Here is a 26,061-nt window from a genome sequence, read left to right as displayed (position 1 = left end):
GCGCTTCCCAACCCCCTGAGCCACGGTCGCTCAAGTCCTTTAGAGGCTGTCCACGTGCTCAGATCTGACCGACAGTGAATCATTCATGGCGTGCAGGAAACATGATGAGAGCCTGATTAAGGACAGGGAGAAATGGGCTCCGATGTTAAATCAGCACAGACTGAGGGCTGATTAGACCAAAACCTTTACATGAAAAAGCTGAGAAACTTAAGAATCTTCTCTGGCTGGTGAATTGGGGTCTTTTTATGTGGTTAAAGTCACATCATGCACATGAATCCATGCTGGCTGCATGTATATATATCAACTAAAAATTGCACAGACTTGTAAAGATCATTTCTCATCGGTGCCTATTTTCATTTTTGCAGTGTTGTGTTTAACATGTCATCAAAGCTGTGCCACCTACATGCAAATGTATAATCAAAGGTAAACGTGTACACACAGACAGCTACACGCACAGTTTTACAGATATTTTTCTACTTCAAGCTCATGAATTCATAAGACAGTGTGTATGCCAGGCAGAGCAGACTAACATGACAGCCTCCTGACAGCTCCCGTACACAGGCAGCCTGCTTTGGGTTTTAGATATACAGTATATTTTGAAAGTTATTCAAGAGCAAGGGTGCGGAGGGAGCAGAAACACCACATGAATAAATAGAAATCAAACACTCACCGGCTGAGGTTTTGGCACTTTGAGCAGAGATATGGGGGAAGGTGTCAAGGGGTACGACAACAGGGTTTGACAAGGGGGCCATGACGGGCAGCAGACAAAATAAGAAAATAAATAAATAATAAAAAATACTTGTGTGATGATTGATCAATCAGCCCTCTGAGCCCTCCTGAGCTTCAGCTCATGTTGTCATGTCATGGTCTGTGGAGTGGACAGTAGTGGACCCAAAGACAGACACACGAAACGTGGAAACAGTGCTGATCTGAACAGAAAACGTGTCTTTTATTATGGCCGAAAACATGAACCACACACGAAAAAGAGAAACTAATCGCAAAAACCTAAACTGGGAAAATAAATACATGAAAACCAGGAACACTAGGAAATAGATATGAGACACGAGGAGCTTAGCAGATGATCAGACGACCAGCAGAGGGAGACAGAGGGCGTAAATACACAGAAAGGTACCGATGGAACCAGCTGCCAGATGAACATGACTCCACAGGGGAAGAAAAATTAAACACACCGAACATGGAACACGGGACTGTCAAAATAAAACAGGAAATAGGCAGAGTAAGACACTCGGACTAAACAAGTGAACAGGGAAGTGACAATGGGAGACGAGACACGGATCAAACTACGGAACACGTACAGAGGACACAACGGGCTGGGAGACATGACGCTGAACACAAGGAGAACATGGGAACAAAGCGGGGAAACAAGACACGTGGACACACACACACACAAGGCGTTACACTGAGACGGCAAGCGTAACTGGACTGACCCTGACCTCAAACACACCACCTACAGTCAGATCAGGAAGACAACCCCATTTTAACTCCACCCTCACAACCCATTAACCAGCCCACCTGCCTCAGCAGAGCCTGCCGTCACAGGGAGTGTGGGCCTCACTCGTGTCTGCATTTCACACTGCAGACGTGGCTCTGAAACAGCCGCTGCATTTAGCTGCTGAACCAGAGTCTGACTCCACTTTCATCCTCACGGCTCTACTTCCTGTTTGTCACATGATTAAAAAAGAAACCTGAGCCATGATCCATCGCACGTGTGTGTATGGTACTTGTCTACGTGCGTAGTCAGGGTGTGACCTCTGGCTCACTCACACATTAATGCAGTGGAGTTCACTTGGAGCTGTGCGTCTGAGCCCTGCTTCATCTGAGGTCACCTTGACATTCAGGGCCAAGGTCGTCCTTAAAAGAGGAGCGAGAGTCTGAATAGTGTAATAGTGTTTGTTGGTGCATTCAAGTTTAAAAAGCTGAGCACCAACCACAATTTTATGTCAGCAACACAGTCCTGCAAAACCCCCAGACAGGTTGGAGTTGGAGTCATAATGCACCCAAATACAGGAGGAAAACTCAGCTTTATGTGCTGCAAGCTTGCAGATAAAACAGACTGAGACAGAACAGGATGGCTCAGGGTTCAAAGACGCCACACTGGACCATCATCCACATGGACCATAACCTCGAAACATTACACTGCAAACTCCACAAACACATGAATAAATACAGAGCGTTGTTGTTTGCGCTGTGTTGTTCTTATCTGAATGATCAGTGTAATCAGAACTGTGACATCTGCAGATATTATCTCTGGAACTAAAACCACAACATCTTTAACACTTTTAGTTTTATTTGTTTTTATGGATTATCACAAAAACACAAACAGCATAAGCGTATGCTTCAGCCAATAACTGTTGATTAGCCTTGTCTCGTGCTTTCTTTGTGGTAGATCTTTATTCTGTATACACTGAGATATCTGAATGCTAATCAAAATAAATTAATTAAAAAAATAAAAAGTTTAATAAAATGATCAGTAAACAACATAATCAATAAAAATCTGAGTTTAACTTTGAAAACAAAAATCAATGATTTAGTTGTTTTTTTTTAACCAAACATTTGAATTTGTTGAAGCTCTTATTAAGCACGAGGATATTATTTTATTATTGATTATTTAGCTTAACTGGATGTTTGAATAGTTTTATTCAGGAAAATAAATAAATAATTATTAAAAGGTACATGTACTGCAATCCTGCGTAAGGTCGAGGTATTTCAGGTTATTGATCTTCATGCTATTGATTATCTAAAGTGCATCAGTGAAAGACTTTTAATTTTAATTCTGTGTATCACAGTTGGAGCTCCCAGGATCGAACTCACGTCAAACTGAAACTGGACTGATCTGAAACATAGAAACACACACACACACGTGCGATATGAATAAACTGCTAAATCTGGAGCAGACGTTATAAATAGATGGTCCAAAGGTGTGTTCTCCCACAGACCTTACTGTGGGAGAGGCCCCGGCCCAGAATCAGGCCAAGTATGGAGTTCAGGATGTTGGCCCCACAGAGGACCGTCTGCAGTCCGCTCACAGTCCCCATCACACTGAACAGGACCAAGTTCCACTGGACCACCGAGCTGGGCTCCAAGCAGACCCCAGACCACAGAGTCCTGTTGAACAGGTATCCCGAGTGTCTAAGGAGACAGGAAAATATCTGCCCAAGAGTACAAGGAAACATCTGTCCGAGGCTACAAAGAAAACATCTTTGACATTACTCCGAGTGTCTGAGGACAGAGAGACAGGAAACCACTAAAACCAGTTCAGAACATCTGTGTGAGTGTGTCTCACCGGCCTGGGAGGGGCTGCAGCGGGACCCCCCAGGTGGGACCAGAGGAGTCGTTGTAGAGGCAGAGGGGACCCTGAGACAGACCAGTGGCACTGACCAGGGAGCAGGAGGCAGCAGAGAGCAGACAGAGGCAGGAGTAAAGCAGCTGGCACAACATCTGGAGAAGAGAGACGTGATATGACTGACAACATCTGGAGCAGCTCACACGTGTCAGAAAAATACAGATGTGGTTTCCAGATTTCACTTTGATAAAAAACATCTGTGATGAAAATCGGTGCGAGAGGGGGTGGAGCCTGAGGTCACCTGACTCCTGAACGCACAGCAGCCTCGGGTTCTGCTGCTCTGGACAAAGGCTCGAGCTCCAAGTAGAACCTGAAATCAGAGTTTAAAAATTCTAGTTAAACTGTTACACCTTGATTTCATTTTCTACTTTAACTTTGTTGAGGTCCAATCACAAAGAGGAACATAAAAACACATCATCAGTAAGCAAATTATACTGATGCAAATGTAACTGACAAGTAAATGGTAAAATGGTAAATGGACTGATTCTTATATAGCGCTTTTCTACTCTCCCGGAGTACTCAAAGTCAATACAATGAGTCAAAGGTCAAACATTAAAATCCCAAATGACAAAATGTACTGTACCAGACGCAGCACAGTTATTATCGACAGTCACTGAGCAGATAAAACCACAACCAGGAACACACAAAAAATCCTCAGTAAGGAACTTGTACTAACACAAATTCAGCCATTTAAAATAACATGAATATGAAGGATATGGCTGGATTGTCTCAGGGGCATCTTTACACAACCTGCACCTGGTGTGATAGACTCCAGCCTCTGTGGATCTCAGAGCTTGTTCTTCTGCTGCCATGATTAGTGCCTCTGTGCTGTCTTTCAGTCCAGCTTTGTCTAGCCACTGGTAGGATTTCTGGATATCAGTCACTTACTCTACCTGCTGGTGGTACATACCGTGCAGGGGCCCGTCCTTCCATGATGGTGCCTCCTCTTGCTCCTCTTCGTTCTCACGTTTCTGCTGCCTGAGGTAACTGACACCAGACCCAGCACGATCGTGGCTCAAGAGTTGGGAGTTTGCCTTGTAATCGGAAGGTTGCCGGTTCGAGCCCCGGCTCGGACAGTCTGTCGTTGTGTCCTTGGGCAAGACACTTCACCCGTTGCCTACTGGTGGTGGTCAGAGGGCCCGGTGGCGCCAGTGTCCGGCAGCCTCGCCTCTGTCAGTGCGCCCCAGGGTGGCTGTGGCTACAATGTAGCTGCCATCACCAGTGTGTGAATGGGTGGATGACTGGATATGTAAAGCACTTTGGGGTCCTTAGGGACTAGTAAAGCGCTATATAAATACACGCCATTTACCATTTGAGGTGCTGACATTCAACGGTCCCCAACCTCCTTCCTTCCACTTAGCGTACAGCCTCAGGGTGCTGGACTTGGGGTGAAACCCTCCGTGCATGGTCAGGAGCTTTCTTGCCTTGATGTCAGTGGCTTCTATCTCCTCCTTTGGCCAACTTATTATCCCAGCAGGGTACCTGATCACAGGTAGGGCGTAGGTGTTGATAGTCCTCAGGACTTGCCTGACGCTCTGCAGGTACTTGGTGGTTGCAGCTTTCCTAGCGGCCTCTTCATGGTTCCCATTTGCCTGTGGGATCCCCAGGTACTTGTAGCTGTCCTCGATGTCTGCAATGTTGCCTTCTGGTAGTTCGATCCCCTAAGTTTGACTACCTTCGTCTAAAACTGCTCCGTGTCCACACTATCATTTTCAAAGAGTTGTTCGTCCACATTGAAACAGCCAAAAACGCTTACGTTCCAGTACTGTACATGCACGTAAAGTAACACAATTCAACCTCCCTCATTTCTTTCTGCTGTTTTTTTACTTTGCGGCTCTTTGAAACATCGCGGCAAAATGTGAAGGAAAAGCACCAAATCTTTTAAATGGACTGACAATGAGGTGGAGTTGTTGCAGCAAGTAATATGAGAGTGCAAAGTTGCAAAAACGAGTGAGAATTAAAGAATTGGAAGAAAAGCTATCTGGAGCATGTACAGACTGATATTAACCTTTAATAGGTCTGTCAAAACTGACAGCAAACAAAATGCTGTCCACCACCTTAGTTGAATTGGTCACATGACTGCATCACATGACTAAAATGCATCATGGTTTTACAAAGCCTCCATTTTCACAGTCCACACCACAACGCAAAAGCTGCGTTTTTCAAACGTATCTGCTTTGGAGAGCATTTTCAAAAAGCTCAGTTTTCCTTGACCGAAAACGCCGTCTCAGTGTGGACGGGAGGCCAAAACAGAGAGAAAAAGATCAAAACGTATTAGTGTAGACATGGCCTTTTTGTCTGTGTGCGTGCGTGTGAGGATGTGTGGCTTGCGTTCAGCCTGAGGAAATGTCCTTTCACCCAATTAAGCGAAGATCAACAGTCTGCAGCCTACGCAGGTGGCCTGGAGGGAACTGGTGAGAGAGTTAGGGAGTCTCGTTGTTGCTATCAGGGGAGAATTTGTTGTTGTTCTCGTCGGCATTGGTCTTCAAGCGTCCAGCTGCCGCTGATAAGCTAGGGCCAAACCAGCTCAGATCAGCAAGAACCCCGTTGTCATGGTTCTGAATAGGTAGATGTCTTCAATGTCCTCGATAGACAGACCCGCCAGCCACACGACGCGCCACTTCTGCTACCCATCCATCGTGTATCCAGCAGGGAATGTCCCTCCACTGGGGCTCTCTCGAACCCAGGCTCCTCGTAGAGAAGAGAGTGTCAACTGCACTCAGGGACCAGTTGATCAAATCAACAGTTATAATTCTTCTTAACTTTTTAGAGAACAAGAACGAGACTGAAAGGATCTCTGAGGGTTAGAGTTAGACGAGACTAGACAAGGACATAGGAGCTAAGCAGGAAAGACAAGGGAGAGAGAGGCGTCCGCCTCCCCCAAGAGCTGAAGTATCAGTATCAGTATCATCAAGCTTTATTTGTCGCCACATGCAGGGCACATAAATGTCCACAGCACAACATTGTGAAAGACATGACAAGCCACAGGATTGGGTGGGGGGTGAGGAGTAATCCGAAGCGAACACAGCAGCCGCCCTGCACAGCGCTACCATTCCAGCGTGGCACACAGACCCGCCGTGTTCCCCCGCAGGAAACAAGCATCGAAGGCGTTTGGAAAGGGAGGGGGATGAGTGCGTGCTTATCAGTGTAAGTGTGTGTGTGTGCGTGTCCATAGTTCAGCTGAGACAGTGTCCTTCGCCCTATCAGGCTAAGTAAACAGTCCTCCAGCCAATCCAGGTGGCCTTGCATGGGATGGGAAGAATAGCCGTAACACAGTCGTTATCAGGGAGTGATAGTTCAGCTCCAGCCTTGGGCCTGCAGCTGGCGCCGTGATGGGGGTTCGCAATTTCGATATTGATTTTGTAAATTTCCATGCGAGCAGCCCAGGAGAATTTTCAGGCTGCTCTTTAACACTCTGATGCTGGTCTCTCAATCTCCCGTTGGAGAGCCGCGAGCCTCCCCATGATGGTATCAAACTTCTGTTCCATGGTGTTGTCGTTCTTTTGATTCTGAGACTTCACAACTGCAGTGATCCGTTCCGCGATGTGTTCCAACTGTCGCTCAAGGGTGTCATTGTGAGCAGGCCTCTCTCTGATGTTTCCCCTCATACGCTCAATGGTGTTGCTTTGAGCCTTCACAGCAGCTGCAAGCGTCTCCAAGGTGTTGACCATATTACGTTCGTTGTGAGAGGTCGCGCCTCATCCCATCGCTTCGATTCCAGCGGGCAGCCTTGGGGGGGTTTGAACAGCCGGTTCCGCTCTCTTATTTCTCCGATAAACCAGGGCTAAGCCAACTCCGATCAGCATGAACCCTGTTATCACGGTTCCGAATAGATAGATATCTTCAGCGTCCTCGATCGACAGTCCCGCCAGGCACACGACCCTCCAGTTCTGCCACCCGTCCATCGTGTATCCAGCAGGGAAAGTCCCTCCAGGGTACTCGGGCTCTCCCGAGCCCAGACTTCTCGTTGAGAAAAGGGTGTCAATAGCATTCAGAGACCAGTTGATCAAATCCATAATTCTCTTTAGGTTTTAGAGAACGACAGTGAGAGACTGTTCCAGGGAAAGTAATGCACACGAGACAAGACAAGGACATAGAGGCTAAGCAGGGAAGATAAGGGTAAGGAGGAGAGGAGTGGAAAAACACATGGCCTCTATTGCTGTTCGCCACGTCCCCACTGAGTTCCTGATGAGGGCTCTTAGGATCCTGTTGATCTGTTGTAGACAGGTCTAGGCATTCCAGGATCCAGGTGTGGGGCATTGAGTCAGGTTTTCTTGTAATCCATCCAGGCAGTGCACAGGTTGGTCAGTCTGGTCTTGCAGTCTCGGCTGACTGTTCAGTCTACCAGTAGCTGGTATTTTGCTCCTCTGGTATTCCTGCCAGTTCCTTTTTGTGTCCCGCTCATGTTGTGACCCATGTGCCTGTTCATCTTAGCCGCTATGATGCCTGACAGGAGCTGCCACGTGGTGCTGAGGCAGGTTATTGGCCGGTAGTTGGAGGGGATTGGTCCCTTCTGGGGGTCCTTGGGGATCAGGACTGTCCTGCCTTCAGTTAGCCATTCTGGGTGACTAGCTGCTGGTTCCCCAGCCCCAGGATGCAACAAAGACACCGGTAAGTTAATGGGCAGCGGGCTGTGTGCTTATGTACTCCAGGACCGGTGCCATAACAGCAGATTATGGAGCACCTTATGGCGCGTGTGCAATTTTCACTGTATATGTACAATGACAATAAAGGGCTATTCTATTCTACATGGAGGAAGAGAATATCTCCTGCTCAGAAAACAAACAGAAGCTGAACATCCTAAAACCAAAGAACTCATCATGGACTTCAGTAGGCACAGACAGGTCCACTCTCATTGTAAATGGAGAACAGGTGGAATTTGTCTCCACCTTCAGGTTTCTGGGCACTCACATCTCGGCTGATCTCACTCAGACCCACAACAGCATCGCCCTGAAGGCCCAGCAGTGGCTGCGCTTGTTCTGTGTCCTGAGGAAGAATAACCTGGACCAGGAGCTGCTAATGCTCTTCAGTGGAGAGCGTGCTCTCCTCCTGCCTGGTGTTTGGTACTCAGGGGCCACGACTGAGAGCAGGAAGGCTGCACAGAGGGTCATTAAAACACCAAAAACATCCCTGGCTGCCCTCTGACACCCCTGGAGGTCATCGCCTGATCCTCCTGTCTCAGGAAAACCAGGGCTATCACAGGTGACCCCCGGCACCACCTGTTTGACCCATTGCCCTCCGGTCGGCGCCTCTGGTCAGTCAGGTCCCACACACTCACTAACAGCTTCTTCCCCGGGGCCATTCGGACTGTTAACAAACACCATCTCAGCCATGGTCTGAGTGGCCCTGATCACTCAGCCACTCACACACAGACTCTACCCAGACCATGTCCTCTGCACTACTTCCAAGCGCTTGGAACTTGTTCTTCTAATGCAGCGGTTCCCAAACTTTATTTGCTGGGCCCCCCTTTGTTTTACAAGAAAAATGTCCCCCCCGCGCGGGCACAAGCACATCCTCCAACCACACACGCCCATATTTTGCTCCATTGCGGTTTATTTCACACCTCAAACATTTTGTAAACAATTAAGCAAATACAAGTAAACAGCAATAAATTACAGGCAGTAATAAAATAAACGACTAACTCTTTTAAGCTGTCCGCACCTACACGGGTGTTCTTGAACACGCAGCTGTTTCGTTCACGTAAACAGCGTTTCAAATCACCGAAAACTGAGATTTTTTAAAACTCCTTTTTGCGTTTACGTCACGCAACGTCAAAGCTATGTGCCTTTATTCACGTCACGCTGTGCGCCACGTTATTGTTTACATGAGATGAATCACAGAATGGCAGATAGAGACGAAATACTGTTAATCTGACTGTCTGCAGGTTTTACACGCAGTTACTGTCCCTCCATCTACAAAGGCAGAGGCGTCACGCTGTGATTATTTTACGTGTAGTTGTTTTTTTCCTGTGTAATAATATTCAACATTGCTATCAATACATTTTTCAAAAATGCCTCTCTGCGCAAAATTGGTTTAAAAACATAAACAGCTGTGGGATCCTGTTTGTCTGTGATTTGAACAGCCCAGCGCTGCTCCCGACAGGGAAAACCAACCCTGCAGGGAGACCTACCTCAGCACTTGTGCAGGTGAAGCCAAAGGGAAGATTTGCTTCACCATATTTTCTAGTCTTTGGCTTAGAATGAAGTTGGTTTGGAAACATATTCAGCGATGCTTCAGCTCCTGCTTTGCGTTTCTGTGGCCGCCCCGTGCTAGCAGTGTCCAAGCGTTGTTTGTTTGTTTTCCCTTTTCATACCGCCCCCCTGCAATGGCTCTGCACCCCCCCCCCCTAGGGGGCGGGCCACACACTTTGGGAAGGTCTGTTCTAATGTGTGCCTTTCTCTTGTTCTCTACATGTCTCTCATGTCTGATATTTGTCTCTGCTGTCTTACTATTTATATTTCATATCTGGACAGTTGATAGGGAGCACCCACAGTTTCATTGTATATGTACAATGTCAATGTGTTTATTCTATTCCATATAAGCAAATAGATTAGCTCTGCAGTTTTGGTTGGTTTATTCTAAATTCAAGCTCCATTGGATGGAGCAAAGCTGCTCTCTCCAAATGTTAATAAGTAAGTAAGTAAAATTTATTTATATAGCACATTTCACAGATAAAAATCACAAAGTGCTTTACAGTAAGATCAGACTGTAATGTCCTCTGCCTCTAACGCCTTGCTAGAGTCGACATTCAGACTAAACTCCTCTTCAAAATGACCACGCAGACAAGAGGGTTTGACTTCACTCCCTTTACTTAGGCCAGTTGAAGTAGGGTAAAACTGAGAAACAACATGACATGAAATGCTCTTAGAAACCATAGATGAGGAGAAATACACAATAACAGTACAATGACTTGTTTAGCCGAAAGCGTTAGCTAATTCCCTCTTTACAAACGTTTCTATTAAGCAAACACTGCAATCACATTTCTTCAAGTAGATTGTTCATTAGTAAAGATGGAACAGAATTACATACCGACAATGCCCTTAAAGACCGTCTTAAGGGAGACAAATGCCACTACAGCAGCGGACGGGAGAACGGGAGAAGTCCTTTCCCCAAACAATAACATGCGCTTTCTGATGACATCATAGAACAGAGACGGATTTGAGCACGTTACACCAGGTCATGCCAAAAGGGGGCACTAAAGAGTAACTTTCTCAGGGAAAATCTATTTAAACAGAATACGGTTACATGGTGACAGAACACTCCCCGTCTGAAACTCAGCAGGTTTCACCTATTAATATGACAAGGTCAAACACATTTCAGTCATCTGGAGGAATGAGCAAGATCATCTCATTCACGGGTCGGACGTAAAGCTTTGGTCCCTCTTTCTTAATGACCTTCACTTGCACTTTGCGCACCCTTCCGTCTTTACTGGGATACACATCGACGATGATACCTAAGGGCCAGTCGTTCCTGCTACACTGACTGTCCTTAAGAAGCACCACACTTCCTTGCTTAAGGTTTGGCCGGTCAGAAGTCCACTTTGTTCGACACTGTAGTGTTGACAGATACTGTTTCCGCCACCTGTCCCAAAATGTGTTAGACAAGCTTTGGACCCTGCGCCACTGTTGCTTCAATAGGTCTTTATGTCCAAAATCTCCTTCTGGTACTGGGCATGGACCTACTTTCTGAGTAAGCAATGAAGCCGGTGTAAGAATGAAAGGATCTGTAGGATCATTTGACACGGGCACCAATGGTCGACTGTTCACTATGGCCGAGACCTCAGCCATGAATGTTGTGAGTACCTCATGCGTGAGTTTGGAGGAGCCCATCTGAAGAAGCATCGAGTCCAGGATACGACGTGTGATGCCGATCATCCTTTCCCACGCTCCTCCCATATGAGAGGAATGTGGTGTGTTGAAGGTCCACGTACATCCGTGTTCTGACAGAAACCTCTCCATGTGTTTCCCATCAAGATTCGAGGGAATCCCCATATCCTTGCAAGCTCTGGTGAAATTAGTACCCTGGTCGGAGCGTATGCTTTTCAAAGGTCCTCGAATCGCCATAAACCTTCTGAATGAGTTTATGAAACTGGAGGCATCCAATGACTCAATTACCTCAATGTGTATAGCTCTGACACACAGACAGGTAAAGAGGACAGCCCACCTCTTACTTTCGGCGTGGCCTCCTCTCGTGCGACGGGCTGATACAGACCAGGGCCCGAACACATCAATGCCGACGTTGCTAAAGGGTGGTTCCATGCTGAGCCTGTCAGGTGGCAAGTCTGCCATCTTTTGGACTTCACACCTCCCTCTCAGCCTTCGACAAGTGACACACTCGAAAACGAGTCTATTAATGCATCTCCTGCCACCAACGATCCAGTAACCTGCAGCTCGGACAGCCCCTTCAGTGAAAAGACGTCCTTGGTGACGTACCTGCTCATGAAGGTGACGCACTATGAGAGTGGTTACGTGATGCCGTCCAGGCAGGACCAGTGGCCGTTTCTCGTGGAATCCTATTTTTGCCTCAATGAGGCGACCCCCGATCCTTAACAGCCCGTCTGAGTCAATGAAAGGATCCAGGGCAACGAGTGGGCTGCTCTTGGGAATGTTGGCGTTTGATGCAAGACACTCCAGTTCTTTCCTATAGACCTCTTGTTGAACTGCTTTGATAATGACTAGCTTACTCTGTTCAAGAATATCCCTGGTTGGGGGTGTGCTGCACTGGTGCCAACCCTCACATTTCTGAGCGACACACTCCGTTCCTTTTTTGAAGCTCTGAACAATGTGAATAAGGGTACCAAGAGCCCTTATGAGGGAACCCCAGCATGAGAAGCGATTGAACCGCCCAGAGCCGAGATGTTTGAGGACAGTGACCGACAGTGTTGTGACTTGAGGCCTGATTTCACTGTCTTGATCTGGTTCCAAAAGGTCAAACCTCTGTACCACCGGTGACGCCCCTTCAAGTCGAGACAAGAATGCCGGTCCAGAGAACCATATTGTGTTCTCAAGGTGGTCTGCTGTGATAGACCGTGAGGCGATGTCTGCGGGGTTGTCTTCTGAGCAGACATATCGCCACTGCTGTGGCGTAGTGCTTCGTCTGATCCTCTGGACTCGGTTGCTCACGTATACATAAAACCTTCTCTTCTCATTGTAGATATATCCGAGCACCACCTTACTGTCTGTGTAGTAGGTGACTGTGTCAAATACAATGTCTATTTCGGAGGTGATGACCTCAGACAGAGTTACTGCCATGACTGCTGCACAAAGCTCCAACCGAGGTATAGTATGCTCTGGACGTGGGGCCAGTTTGGCTTTACTTGCAACCAATCTAGTGCAGCATCCCCCATCTGCATCCACAGTCTTCAAGTAGGCAACGGCAGCTACTGCTTTCTCTGAGGCATCTGAGAAGACACAGAGTTCTGTTAACTTGACAGTAGATGGTGACATGTTTGAGTATGGTCGGGGGATCCTCAGATGTCTTAACTCCTGCAGAGAATCTCTCCAACTTTCCCACACCTTTTCCTTTTCTGCTGGTAATGGGGTGTCCCAATCTGAAGATTGTGAGGCCAGTTCTCGAAGCAGCAGTTTCCCTTGAATTGTCACGGGGGAGACGAATCCTAGAGGATCGTACAGGCTGTTCACCGTTGAGAGAACTCCTCGTTGAGTGAATGCCTTTCTCTCGTCCTGGACGCGGTAAGTAAAACAGTCTGAATCCAAGTCCCAGTACAGCCCAAGGCTACGCTGCATTGGTAGAGTGTCAGCAGTAAGGTCCAAATCTTTCAGGTCTGTGGCATGATCTTCACTGGGAAAGGCCTTCATGACCTCCTTGCTGTTCGAAGCCAGCTTATGCAGCCTAAGGTTAGAGCGAGCCAGCATTTTTTGAGTTCTTTTGAGCAGGTCGATAGCTGCGTCTGTTGTGGGCAAGGACTTTAACCCGTCATCTACGTAAAAGTCACGAGTGACAAACTGTTCTACGTCCTCCCCATACTCCTTCCGGCCTTCCTGTGCTGCACGTCTAAGACAGTAGATAGCCACAGCCGGCGAAGGACTATTTCCAAAGACGTGCACGTTCATACGGAACTCCATAATCTCTTTCTCTGGGTTGTTCTCTTTAAACCAGAGGAACCTGAGGAAGTTCCGGTCTTCAGGACGCACCTTGAAACAATGAAACATCTGTTGCACGTCCACAGTGAAGGCGATCTGTTCTTTCCGAAACCGAAGGAGGACTCCTACCAGGGTGTTGTTGAGGTCTGGTCCCGTTAGGAGTACTTGGTTCAGAGACAAACCTTTGTGCTGGGCACTGGAGTCGAAGACGACTCTTATTTGGGAGGGCTTCTTGGGATGGTAAACCCCAAAACAAGGTAGGTACCAATGCTCCTCATTAGGCTTCAGAGGTGGGGCTTCTTCAGCGTGCCCATTCTGAAAGATCTTTGCCATGAACGAGACAAACTCTTCCTTCATTTTAGGCTTCCTTCTGAAGGACCGCTGTAGAGATTTGAGACGTTCAAGTGCTTGCTCGTGGTTATGAGGGAGCTTTGGTCGTAGAGATCTGAAAGGCAGGGGAGCCACCCACCTGTTTTCTTGGTCCTTATAGACCTCTTGCTCCATGATGTGGATGAACTGTCCGTCCTCGATTGAAGGAGCTTCTTTGTCGTCGTCCTTTGTTGTCTGGAACACATTACAGTCTAAGGTGGCCCATTTCTCACTAGCAGGGAGATGTTTGCATGTTAGGGGAAATGAGGGGGAGCTACCACTACTATACTTCTCTTTTACATAGTAATCGTTTGGGCATGGCTGAAAGAGAGAAGGACGTCCATTTTTCAGTACGTTAGTGTAGCAAGAGCTGATAACCGTAGGTCTGTGGACATCTCCAATGCACACATCTCCTACAATAACCCAACCCAGATCCAACTTCTGGGCATAGGGTGCGTTTTGTGGGCCATTCACTTGTCTTCTGACCTTATGAACTCTGATGATATCTCTGCCTAGCAAGAGCAGGATGGAAGCTTGGGAGTCCAGCTTTGGAATGTGTTTTGCAAGGGCCTTCAAATGACTGTGGTTTAATGCTACCTCTGGTGTTGGTATTTCTGCGCGGTTATTTGGGATCTCGTTGCATTCAATCAGTGACGGCAAAGAGAGTGTGACACTCCCGTTAATGGGTTCGATCACAAAGCCACGTGCTTGTCTGCCTTCTGTCTCTTGTGTTCCGGCACATGTCTTCAAAGTGTATGGTGAAGGAGGCCCTGCAATGTTGAATAGGTCGAAAAACTCGGTACGTGCAAGTGATCTGTTGCTCTGATCATCTAATATTGTGTATACCGTAACTGCAGCTTCAGGGCAGTCGGTTGGGTACACCCTGGTCAGACATATTTTTGAGCAGGAACGCCCTGCGGAATAATTTCCGCAGACCTCAGTACATGCTGTGGAAACATCACCTTCATTCAGGTTGGAATTTCCCTCCCCGCCCTGATCTGGTGCGGAATGTGCTGTGTTGGTGGACCATGGGGCAGATCCAGGGTGGAGGGCTGCAATGTGGCTCTTGCTTCCACACTCTGAGCAGGAGATGTCGTCTTCACAATTCCTTGCCAAATGTGTGGCTCTGCAGCACCTGTAACATATTCCGTACCTTTTTAAGAGTGCTTTCCTTTCTTCCATTGGCTTCTCTCTAAACCCGCGACACCTGGGTAAGGGGTGGGGTTTGTTGTGTAGCGGGCAGCGCTCTGCTGGATCATCTCTAGTGGATGACTCGCTTCCAGATTGGGTGCGAAACGATGCAGTCCTTGTACCGTTGAAAAGGGGCCGAGGATCCGGCGAGACCCTCGTTTTAAAAACTGCCACAGCTTTGTGACCTTCGGCTTTAGACGATTGCTTACTGCCTAATAACTCACTATTGTATGCTGTCTGTGTGAGGCCAGGGTCGTTGCGCATCCGTGCTTCCCGACACACAAAGTCTACAAAGAAACCGAATGGGGGATAGGGAGCCCCGCGATCTTCTTTGTACTTAAAGCCTAAAGAAAGCCATTTTTCCTGGAGATAAAATGGCAGCTTCTGGACGACAGGGGTAACACCACGAGGGGTATCCAGATAACTAAGCCCAAGCAAGTCACCATCTTCTTTGGCAGCCTGTATCTCCGACAGCAAGTCTCCCAGCTCTCTTAGTTTACGACCATCTCTGTTTGGAATCTTGGGAAAGTTGTCTAATCTTTTCAAAAAGGCACCCTCGATGACCTCTGGTGCACCGTAGCACTCATTAAGCCTGTCCCACATAGCTCTGAGTCCGTTAGCTGGTTGGTTCGCATACACGGATCGTATTCGTCTGGCATGTTCAGCTGAGTCCTTACCTAGCCATTTCACGAGGAGGTCAAGCTGTTCACTTGGTGAGAGGTTGAGACCTCTGATGGCATTCATAAACGATGCTTTCCAGGCTCTGTAGCATTCGGGACGGTCGTTGAAGTGAAGGAGCCCTGTAGTCACCAGTTCACGTCGAGCCATAAATCTAACAAGGTCTGACATGTTCTTCTCCATTTCTAGTGGAGTGTACAGTGGGCCCCTTTCCCGGCATGTGGTCTCATGTGGGTGACCGGAGTTGTCTGGGGTTGTGATATACGCTGCGCCGGTGTAGCCGCTGTCCAGAGGCTGTCGTGCATAATTGACCGTTGGTTCTTGTTTAGGGGTGTAGGTCTCACTTTGATCAGCGTTGCCTGGGAAATGATCCTTTAGATTTGCTATTATGGGTGTGGTTTGGGTTTGGATGTGTGGTGTCGCAACTGGCTTGAGGCTTGGTCGAAAATGTACATCAGATCCTGGCGTAAAGATCTTGGAGTAGGAGTCTATGGTCGGTGAATGCTGAAGGAGTTTCGTCTCCGTGTTATCATTGGAGGTTTCTAGAATGGGCGTGGTTTGGCTGCCGTGTGAGGCACCCTTCACATATTCTCTTGTGCGCGATACTGGGTCGTCAGCAGGAACATCTATCTCACTAAGACCCTCGCCATCATCTTGGATCGCTGCAGCCTCCAAAACTTCTGCTTTTGCTTCTGCAGCTGCAGCCCTTTTTTCCATGCGTACTTTATCTAATGACGCTTCAAGACGTATTTTTCGAAGCTGCATAGAAGCTTCCAGTTCCGCTTGCTGCAGCTTCAGATCGTTCTCTTTATCCACAAATGCTGCTTCAGCCTTAGCCGCCTCAGCTTCTGCACGTGCTTGTGCAGCGGCTGCCTTACTTGCAGCTGAGCTCCTGGTATGCCTGGAGGAGCCAGATATATTAGATCTGGTTTTCATTGATGCGCTGGTTCTCTGCGACATGTTGCTGTCGATTGGATTTCTTCCTACATCTGAGCTGTTTCCGGAGGATAGCTCTAATTGCTGTCCAGTTCCCCACGAGACTGGTCTTTGAGAGGCTGTCGTTTTACTGTAATGTCCTCTGCCTCTAACGCCTTGCTAGAGTCGACATTCAGACTAAACTCCTCTTCAAAATGACCACGCAGACAAGAGGGTTTGACTTCACTCCCTTTACTTAGGCCAGTTGAAGTAGGGTAAAACTGAGAAACAACATGACATGAAATGCTCTTAGAAACCATAGATGAGGAGAAATACACAATAACAGTACAATGACTTGTTTAGCCGAAAGCGTTAGCTAATTCCCTCTTTACAAACGTTTCTATTAAGCAAACACTGCAATCACATTTCTTCAAGTAGATTGTTCATTAGTAAAGATGGAACAGAATTACATACCGACAATGCCCTTAAAGACCGTCTTAAGGGAGACAAATGCCACTACAGCAGCGGACGGGAGAACGGGAGAAGTCCTTTCCCCAAACAATAACATGCGCTTTCTGATGACATCATAGAACAGAGACGGATTTGAGCACGTTACACCAGGTCATGCCAAAAGGGGGCACTAAAGAGTAACTTTCTCAGGGAAAATCTATTTAAACAGAATACGGTTACATGGTGACAGAACACAGACATACAAGTTAAAATTAATTAAATTAATTAAAAGCCCGTTTGTATAAAAATGTCTTCAGCTGCTTTTTAAAGGAGTCAGTAGAGTCTAGACAGCGTAAAGACAACGGCAGAGAGTTCCACAGCCTCGGTGCCTGAAAAGCCCGATCCCCACGTGTTTTAAATCTAGTACGTGGGACCACCAGTAGCCTCTGACCTGAAGACCTAAGTGCTCGGGATGAAACATGAGGTTTCAACAGGTCAGAGATATACTGGGGAGCTTCACCGTGCAGAGCTCTAAAAGTTACAACTAAAATTTTAAAATGAACCCTAAAATTTACAGGCAACCAATGAAGAGAAGCCAAAACTGGAGTAATGTGTGACCTCTTGTTTGTACCAGTTAAAAGTCTTGCCGCTGCATTCTGTACAGACTGAAGGCGATCCAGAGCTGATTTGTTGAGACACCTAAAAAGATCGTTACAATAATCCAAACGAGAAGAGATAAAAGCATGAGTAATCATCTCAAGTTCTGCCTTTGACACCAGGGCCCTATTTCAGAAAGCCGGTTTAGAAAACTCAGAGTGAAAAACGATACTCAGGGTTGAGTAACCCCGAACTGTCCAACTCGGAATATTCGGTTTCAGAAAGGCTGATAACAATTAGTTCAATCAACCCGGAGTTGCTTTAACCCCAAATTAAGCGCGCGCACGAGGATACATAAAGCCCTGATTAGTGGAGCACAGATTAAGCGAGTCACCATGGAGACGGAGGGAAAGAAGGCGCGGTCAATGTATCTTACAGCGCTTGAGGCCGAAATTCTGATGGCAGCATATGCCGATAACATGCAAATTTTGCGGAAAAAAAGTAACACAGCCACAGCTGCAAAAGAAAGGGAGCATGCATGGCAAAACATAGCCGACAGAGTCAATGCGTGAGTGTTAATTTAAACATTGATCTAGGGATTTCCACCCATTTAACACGTTATTTTATTATATTTTTTATTTTTTATTTCATACATTTTATTTTGTGATGTGATGTGAGCGCAGGTGCAACCCAACAGGCCCCAAACGTTCCTGGCAGCAAGTAAAAATGAAATATAAAAATATAGTCCAAACAGGTAAGGTGTAATTGTATTATGAGCCATAGTGCTTGGTCTGTTTGTCCGATGTAAATCAATTGCAGTTAGAGGCTACATTAATTTTCTTTCTGTAAGCACTTATTGAAATTATCTGAGCACATTACAAGTACATATTTGCGTACTCTGTATGCTCAAATGTGACCTGTTATAGCCAACAGAAAAACAGGTGGGGGTCCTCCACCACCACCACTCACAGAGCCTGGCCACTTGGCTTCCACATTTGTGATAATGTTGGCAGCATCACATATGATCTTCACAGTGCAGAGAACACAAATTAGCATCCATTACTATAATGAAATAATTTGTTAGTTTGACATGCTACAGGGAACTATGTACCTGTACATTAATGCTGTGGAAAGACTTCCTGTTCACATAGTCTCCTTCATTTACTGAAGGAGCAATGATTGGAATGTGAGTGCCATCTATACAGCCAATCACGCCTGGGAACCGTGAGAATAAATGTAAAATTTAAGTAGTAGTCCAAGTATCACCACATCATGAATTAAGTTTTGTTCATCCTGATACCTGCAATTTTGTGGAATCCCTCTTTGATAAATCTTGTGGGTCTATGACCGGGGAACACCACAAACGAGTACAGGAGACGTTTCAGTGCAACTGTAACATTCCTGACTGCCCGACAGACGGTAGCCTTGGAAACGTGCTCAGCGTCACCAATATTATACAGAAAGCTCCCGTTTGCAAGAAACCGAAGTGCGATACAAATAATATGTACAGAACTGAGAGCATGTCCGCGATGTGTCACATGAGCAATATTAGGCCTGAGGATGTTATTCAAATGAATTATAGATTGTGCTGAAAAACGGTAACGTTCGCACAGAAAATCATCAGGAAATGATAAAATGTCCAAACGCGCTCTAATCACTCTCTCCCGGCGGAGAGCTCTGCGGAGAATTTGGGCTTCAACATCTACTGGCTCTTCAAGGAAGGAGCACGCCATGTCTGACACTTCCTACAGTCAGGTTTCTGACAAAGAGGCGGAGAACGTCAGGGTTAGTTGAAGCTAACCTGCTAGGGGGCAGGTTAGCTTCACGGAGTGTGTCGTCATAGTAACTCACTCAGGATCAATCTAAACTCGCTTTGTGAAACCGGAAACCCAGAGTTTCCGTTAACTCAGGGTATACTTACTCAGAGTTTGCTCTAAACCGGCTTCCTGAAATAGGGCCCAGTAGCCTGAGTTTAGAAATGTTTCTTAGATGATAAAAACAGTTCCGGACAAGTTGTTTAGAGTGTTTCTCAAGAGACATCGAACTGTCAAATATAATACCTAAGTTTCTGAGACTCGACTGAAATGAAGGGTCTAAAAAACTGATATGCTGCCTAATTTCTGAGAGCATGTGATCAGGTGCAATAATCAAAGTTTCTGTTTTATCTGCATTTATCTGAAGGAAACTGTCATTTAACCATTGTTTGATTTCTGACAGACAATTATTTAAATAAGACAATTTATACAACTCAGAAGCTTTGAAAGAACAGTACAACTGAATGTCATCAGCATAGAGATGATAAGAAATATTATTGTAACGTCTGATAATGTGGCCTAGAGGGAGGATATACAGCAAAAAGAGAATAGGACCTAAAACAGATCCTTGAGGTACCCCAGAAGACAGAACTGATGTTTCCGACAGCACATGATTTATACAGACAGTAAAGGATCTCTCAGATAGATACGACATAAACCATTTTAAAACAACGCCAGTAATCCCAAACAAGTCCTTCAGCCTATTTATCATGATGCTGTGATCAACAGTATCAAAAGCAGAGCTGAGATCCAACATAACCAGAACAGTGTACTCTCCAGAGTCTGCTGCCATCAGAATGTCACTAGCGGTTTCAGTGGAGTGCAATTTGCGGAAACCAGACTGGAAAATGTCCAGAACATTGTTCTTTTCCAAAAAGTTGTTAAGTTGTTCTGCAACTGTTTTTTCCAAGATCTTTGACACCAATGGTAGTTTTGATATTGGCCTGTAACTGCTTGGAAGAGATGGATCCAAATTTGGTTTCTTTAACATTGGTTCAACAATAGCTTGTTTAAAATAGCTAGGAACTGAGCCAGTATAAAGAGAAGTATTAATTATTTCCAGAATACAGGGGCAAATAGAATCAAACACACTAATGAAATGATGTTCCTTTACTTGTTTAACAGCAACATTTTCAAACACCTTTGAAACCACAGGTAATACAGGTAACAGGTCTGTACCCAAAGTTAATTCTGTTCATCTGGACTTTTCAGTGGGAGAAACGTTTCATCATCATCAGGCGACTTCTTCAGTCTCAGCTGACTGCAGGTTTCAACCTTATAAACAGGACATTTGTACAATGACTGAAGCCAGCCCACTGAGGAACAATGGGCTGGGAGGTCAGTTAATGATCATTAATATGCAAGTTTTCAATTCAATTAAATTCTATTTATACAGCACCAAATCACAACAACAGTCGCCTCAAGGTACTTTATACTGTAAGGTATAAAATACTATAAACAGAAAAACAACAAAAATCATAATGAGCAAGCGCTTTGGAAACACTGGGAAGGAAAACCTGCAGGGGGGGCTATCTGCCCCGAGCTGTGAATGAATCACTCAATGAAATATGGGAACGTATGGAACGCTGCACTGAGGTCTAGCAGGACAAGCACAGAGATGAGTCCACTGTCAGAGGCCATAAGATCATTTGTAACCTTCACTAAAGCTGTTTCTGTGCTGTGATGAGCTCTGAAACCTGACTGAAACTCTTCAAATAAGCCTCTGCAGATGATCTGTTAGCTGTTTGACAACTACTCTTTCAAGGATGTTTGATATGAAAGGAAGGTTGGAGATTGGCCTATAATTATTGAGCAGTCTTGTATAGGGATGGGTATCGAAACCCGGTTCTTGTTGAGAACCGGTTCCCACTGTTTCAGTTCCTTGGAATTGTTTGCCATTTTTGCAAACGATTCCCTTATCGATTCCAGTCGCCCCGAATGACGTCACCACGTTGCGGAGCGTCATTTACCTGGCAGGAAACACGGCGCCTAAACGGCTCAAACGCTCAAAAGTTTGGTTATACTTTACGAGAACGGATGACAACAGGGCAACTTGCAATACTTGCAAAGTAGATGTTTAAGGGAGGAAACACTACGAATATGCAAAAGCATTTGCTCACAAAACACGCGATGACCTTAAATGAATGTCGTGTTTTTAATTCCACTCCGGACTCGTGAATCTCAACCCAGCAGCAGCGGTAACGTTTGCACGTCCTCTCCCGTTACTGCGGCACGTAAATAATCAACAACAGTGCATATTATGTTAGCGCGATCTGCCTTATTACAGACCTGCCATTACTGTGCATTTAGTGACCATGATGAGACAGAGTCTGGCTCAGATGCTGGCAGTTCTCGCTGCAGTCTACCCGTAGCGTCTCCTTTCAGGCAGGATAGACGAATGTCACCCAGCAGTGTCTAAGTTTGTGGTCAAAGGCTTGCACCCGTTTGCCACAGCAGATGATTTTCAGTAAGTGAATGTGTTTAATTGTAGGCAGGAACATTACTGTTGCGTAATTGCTACAGAATAATTTATGTTAAACTTTGTTATTGCTACAGAAGAATATTTATTTTATTATTTTACATTTACATTTTGTTTTCCTGGGGACCCTGTGACACCCCATTGAAGAGCCGCAGGCTGGATCTCTTAAGATCTCACTGCTGGGTTTGTAAGGCCATGTTACTCCTAAATTTCTCTCTTGTTCAAAGAGAAGATATAAAACAAAGTTCTAAGCTAATCAACCTTAGTGTTCTCCTTTTTAAAAATAATCAATAAAGAATCGAATTGTTAAACAGAATCGAAACTGGAATTGGAATCGTGAAAATCAATACCCATCCCTAGTCTCGTAGGATTGAGGTGTAGTAGACACACTGATGTTTTGGAGAAAGTCATTACTTAAGTTAACTCAGGAAGAAAGATTGGAGAAAGAGTCTAAAGAAGAATAAGCAGTCTACAGACTTCTGTTACGGCAGCTCTGCGCAGTAGTTACTTTTGAGGGAATAATATTATATTCTGTATATTCCTCATGTTGTTTACTTTGTTCTTTTTAATCGTACTATGTGATTGTGACTATCACATCATATTTTGCATCTAAATATCATGTCACACTTGACCTCTGATCTCACTTTTACATTTCACATCTGCCTTTGTTTCAGGTTGACCCCAATCGTTTCCTAGATGTGAAGGCACCAGAGTTTGAAGCTTAGTTTCAAAGACAACAGACATTTTATAAAAGCTGACCTTATTTAACTTTGAGGAAGAGATGAAAGGTCCAAAGTAAGGCGATATGTAGAATCCCTACTTTGGCCTACTGATCTGAAGGTCACATACACAAACACACATGGATGGCATGTTAAAGTAGTACATGTATATATATTAAGTATAAGAACCAGTCCATGTATGCACACACACTCACCAGGAAGCCAGAGCCCCACAGTCCTGTGGCCCAGGTAGCCTCTCTAGTCACATGACCGTCCAACAGGAACTGGATCTTCAGCTCAGGAACCAGTAGCAGGATGTTGCACAGTATGCAGACAATCGCCATGGGAACTAGAGACACGCCCACACATCGCAGACACCTTGATACGCACATCTAGATTTTTATAGAAACTGCACATGAAAACAGTCATGAGATTAACCGGCGAGTCTGAAGGTAAAAACACATCCTTCATAGTATTATCATTTCTTCTAAACTAAATATCTAACATCCGACTCCTGTAATTTTAATCGCATTATCTGACTCTTCTAATATGACTCTGTAATCTTGGTAGTGTGGTTACTCTAATCCAGACCTTCCCAAAGTATGGGGCTGCCCCCTAGGGGGGGTGCAGAGCCATTGCAGGGGGGGCGCGGTATGAAAAGGGGTGGGAAAAAAAACAACGCTTGGACACTGCTAGCACGGGGCGGCCACAGAAACGCAAAGCAGGAGCTGAAGCATCGCTGAATATGTTTCCAAACCAACTTCATTCTAAGCCAAAGACTAGAAAATATGGTGAAGCAAATCTGCCCTTTGGCTTCACCTGCACAAGTGCTGAGGTAGGTCTCCCTGCAGGGTTGGTTTTCCCTGGGTTCTCCAAATCACGGACAAACAGGATCCCACATTCTTGATTTTTAGTTCACAAACACTTGTTGTAATGACTAACTACTCCTGACATGTTGGAGATGTTTGCTCTTTATACAGTAAAGTTACAGCAGGATGCAAATAACATCAGGCTGATCCTGCCACGATTTGTTCCCTCTGTCACAGACTAACAGGATCCCACAGCTGTTTATGTTTTTAAACCCATTTTGCACAGAGAGGCATTTTTGAAAAATGTATTGATGCAATGTTGAACATTATTACACAGGAAAAAACCAACTACAGTAAAATAATCACACTGTGACGCCTCTGCCTTTGTAGATGGAGGGACAGTAACTGCGTGTAAAACCTGCAGACAGTCAGATTAACAGTATTTCGTCTCTATCTGCCATTCTGTGATTCATCTCCTGTAAACAATAACGTGGCCACAGCGTGACGTGAAAAAGGCACATAGCTTTGACGCTGCCTGACGAACTCTGTATTCTTCGTCCACACGTAAACGTAAAAACTGAGTTTTAAAAAATCTCAGTTTTCGGTGATTCGAAATGCCGTTTAGGTGGACGAAACAGCTGCGTGTTCAAAACCACCCGTGTAGGTGCGGACGCAGCGTAAAAGAGTTTATTTTATTACTGCCTGTAATTTATTGCTGTTTACTTGTATTTGCTTAATTGTTTACAAAATGTTTGAGGTGTGAAATAAACCGCAATGGAGCAAAATGTGTGCGTGTGTGGTTGGAGGATGTGTGTGTGCTTGTGCGCACGCGGGAGGGGGGGAGCGCGAACATTTTCCTTGTAAAACAAAGGGGGGCCCAGCAAACAAAGTTTGGGAACCGCTGCTCTAATCTGACTCCTGTAATCTGTTTTTTGTAATCTTGCTCCTATACTCTGACTCTAGTCTGACCCTGTATTCCAGCGCCTGCAATTTGCCGTAATATGCCTCCTGTGATTTGACCCATATAATCTGGTTCTATAATGTCTTTCAATATGACTCCTGTAATTTGACTTTGTGATCGGGTTCCTGTAAAATGAGTCCTCGTTTCAGATTCCTGTTATTGGATTCCTCTAATTATGCTGTGATGTGACTCGTTTAATCTGGTTCTTTAAAAACTTATTTATAAACTTACAAAATCATCCTTGAAATGTCATTGAAATAATCACATTCATATTTCTGTCAATATCAGTAAAGTCATAGTCTGAGTCGAGTCTGAATTCATTGAATAATCATTATTAATAATACAAACCTGTTTAAATAAAAACATTGATTCAATCATACAGATTAATAATCACTCATTCTTCAATCCTCGAGTGTTTAAATCACTAAATAATAATATAATTACAAAACTGTGTGATCATGTATCATTCAGGTCAAATCTCATCAAAGTAAAAGCATGAATAAAGGCTCCTTCTATTTGCACTTATATGTTGAAATTATTAAACTCATTTACAAATATAATTTCTCAGTTTTTAGTTTATTTAGTAAGATGATTTTTTAAATCTGTGACAGTACACAGACTTTGAGCAACAGTAATATGTTTCTATTAATAATAGCAGAAGTCGACTCACCGGGAAGGCTGACTGACGATCCACTTCAGACTCTGAGGAACAACCACAAATATCTATCAGCACATGCACCAGGACACGCCTCCCGCTATTACGCATGCAGGAAGTACAAAAGATGGAAACTTACCCTCAACAGGACCGGCTTGGTATCAAACTGGAAAAACAGAAATAAACAGGATGAAATCAGACCTACAAACACACACATGATGCGACGCAGCAGCTGGTGATTCTGCTTCTGTAGCTCAACACGAGGAGGGAGGTTTTTCAGGGTGGATTCCTATTAGTCGATTCTGTCACCACTGATCGTGACTGGTCAGCCGGACGGCATAAAGGTAGAACATGACTGGTCCCGATTACATCGAGGCCTTGAAAGACATGATATATTAGAAGGTAATTATTTGGAGGTTTTGGTGCATTTGTAGACAGAACTAAGTTCACAGCTCCAGAGGCTGGACTGAGAAAGACCTCCTAACAGTCAGGAGGTCAGAGGTCACAGGCCACTCAAAGATCAAATCAGTGCCTGTTCAGCTCAGATGTTTCTGCTGCTTTTCTCTGTAATCAAATCAAAGAGTTTTATTGTCACAGCACATGTGAGTGAAATTCTTGTGTGCCAGCTTCACAAGCAACAGAGCTGCAAAATGCAAGAAACAACCAAATATAAGAGCAGGAATGTGAGAATGATGAGACGTATGCAGGTTACTAGATACGTATACTCATTCATCCCACGTGTGTGGGTACAGACAGCAGCTGATCGGTTCTCAGCCCACAGTGGACAGGCGAGCTCACACTACATACTTCAGAGCGAGCGCCCGAGCTTATGTGAGTGAAAAAGAAAAATCTCAGTGAGACATCAGTTTCTGTGCCGCCTGTACGTCAAAGAGGCCACGCCCCTAATGCTACAAACTTTAAAGCTTAAACAGGTAAGATAGAAAAACATCCTCTTCT

The 26,061-nt window shown here is 45.3% G+C and overlaps 1 protein-coding gene across 2 annotated transcripts; it reads right to left on the bottom strand.

The window, feature by feature from the left end:
* Positions 1–2,354: 2,354 nt before the first annotated feature.
* On the bottom strand, positions 2,355–25,148 carry LOC309687306 (transmembrane 4 L6 family member 1). 2 transcript variants are annotated; one of them, XM_082502163.1, is made up of 6 exons: positions 25,120–25,148; positions 22,895–23,088; positions 3,606–3,674; positions 3,305–3,459; positions 2,958–3,150; positions 2,355–2,854 (listed from the first exon to the last, which is right to left on the bottom strand). In XM_082502163.1, exons 2-6 carry the CDS (start codon positions 23,069–23,071, stop codon positions 2,834–2,836), a joined length of 615 nt encoding a protein of 204 aa, XP_082358289.1. In that variant the 5' UTR covers positions 23,072–23,088; positions 25,120–25,148; the 3' UTR covers positions 2,355–2,833. The 2 variants fall into 2 exon arrangements, with proteins under 2 accessions (XP_082358289.1, XP_082358290.1); XM_082502164.1 differs by lacking the exons at positions 22,895–23,088; positions 25,120–25,148 and adding an exon at positions 9,495–9,646.
* Between the last annotated feature and the right edge of the window lie 913 nt (positions 25,149–26,061).

Source organism: Aulonocara stuartgranti, assembly GCF_965226115.1.
Source record: "Aulonocara stuartgranti genome assembly, chromosome: 14".
NCBI lineage: Eukaryota > Metazoa > Chordata > Actinopteri > Cichliformes > Cichlidae > Aulonocara > Aulonocara stuartgranti.
The sequence above is the reverse complement of the archived record's forward strand: the minus strand, read 5'-3'. Positions and strand labels throughout refer to the sequence as shown.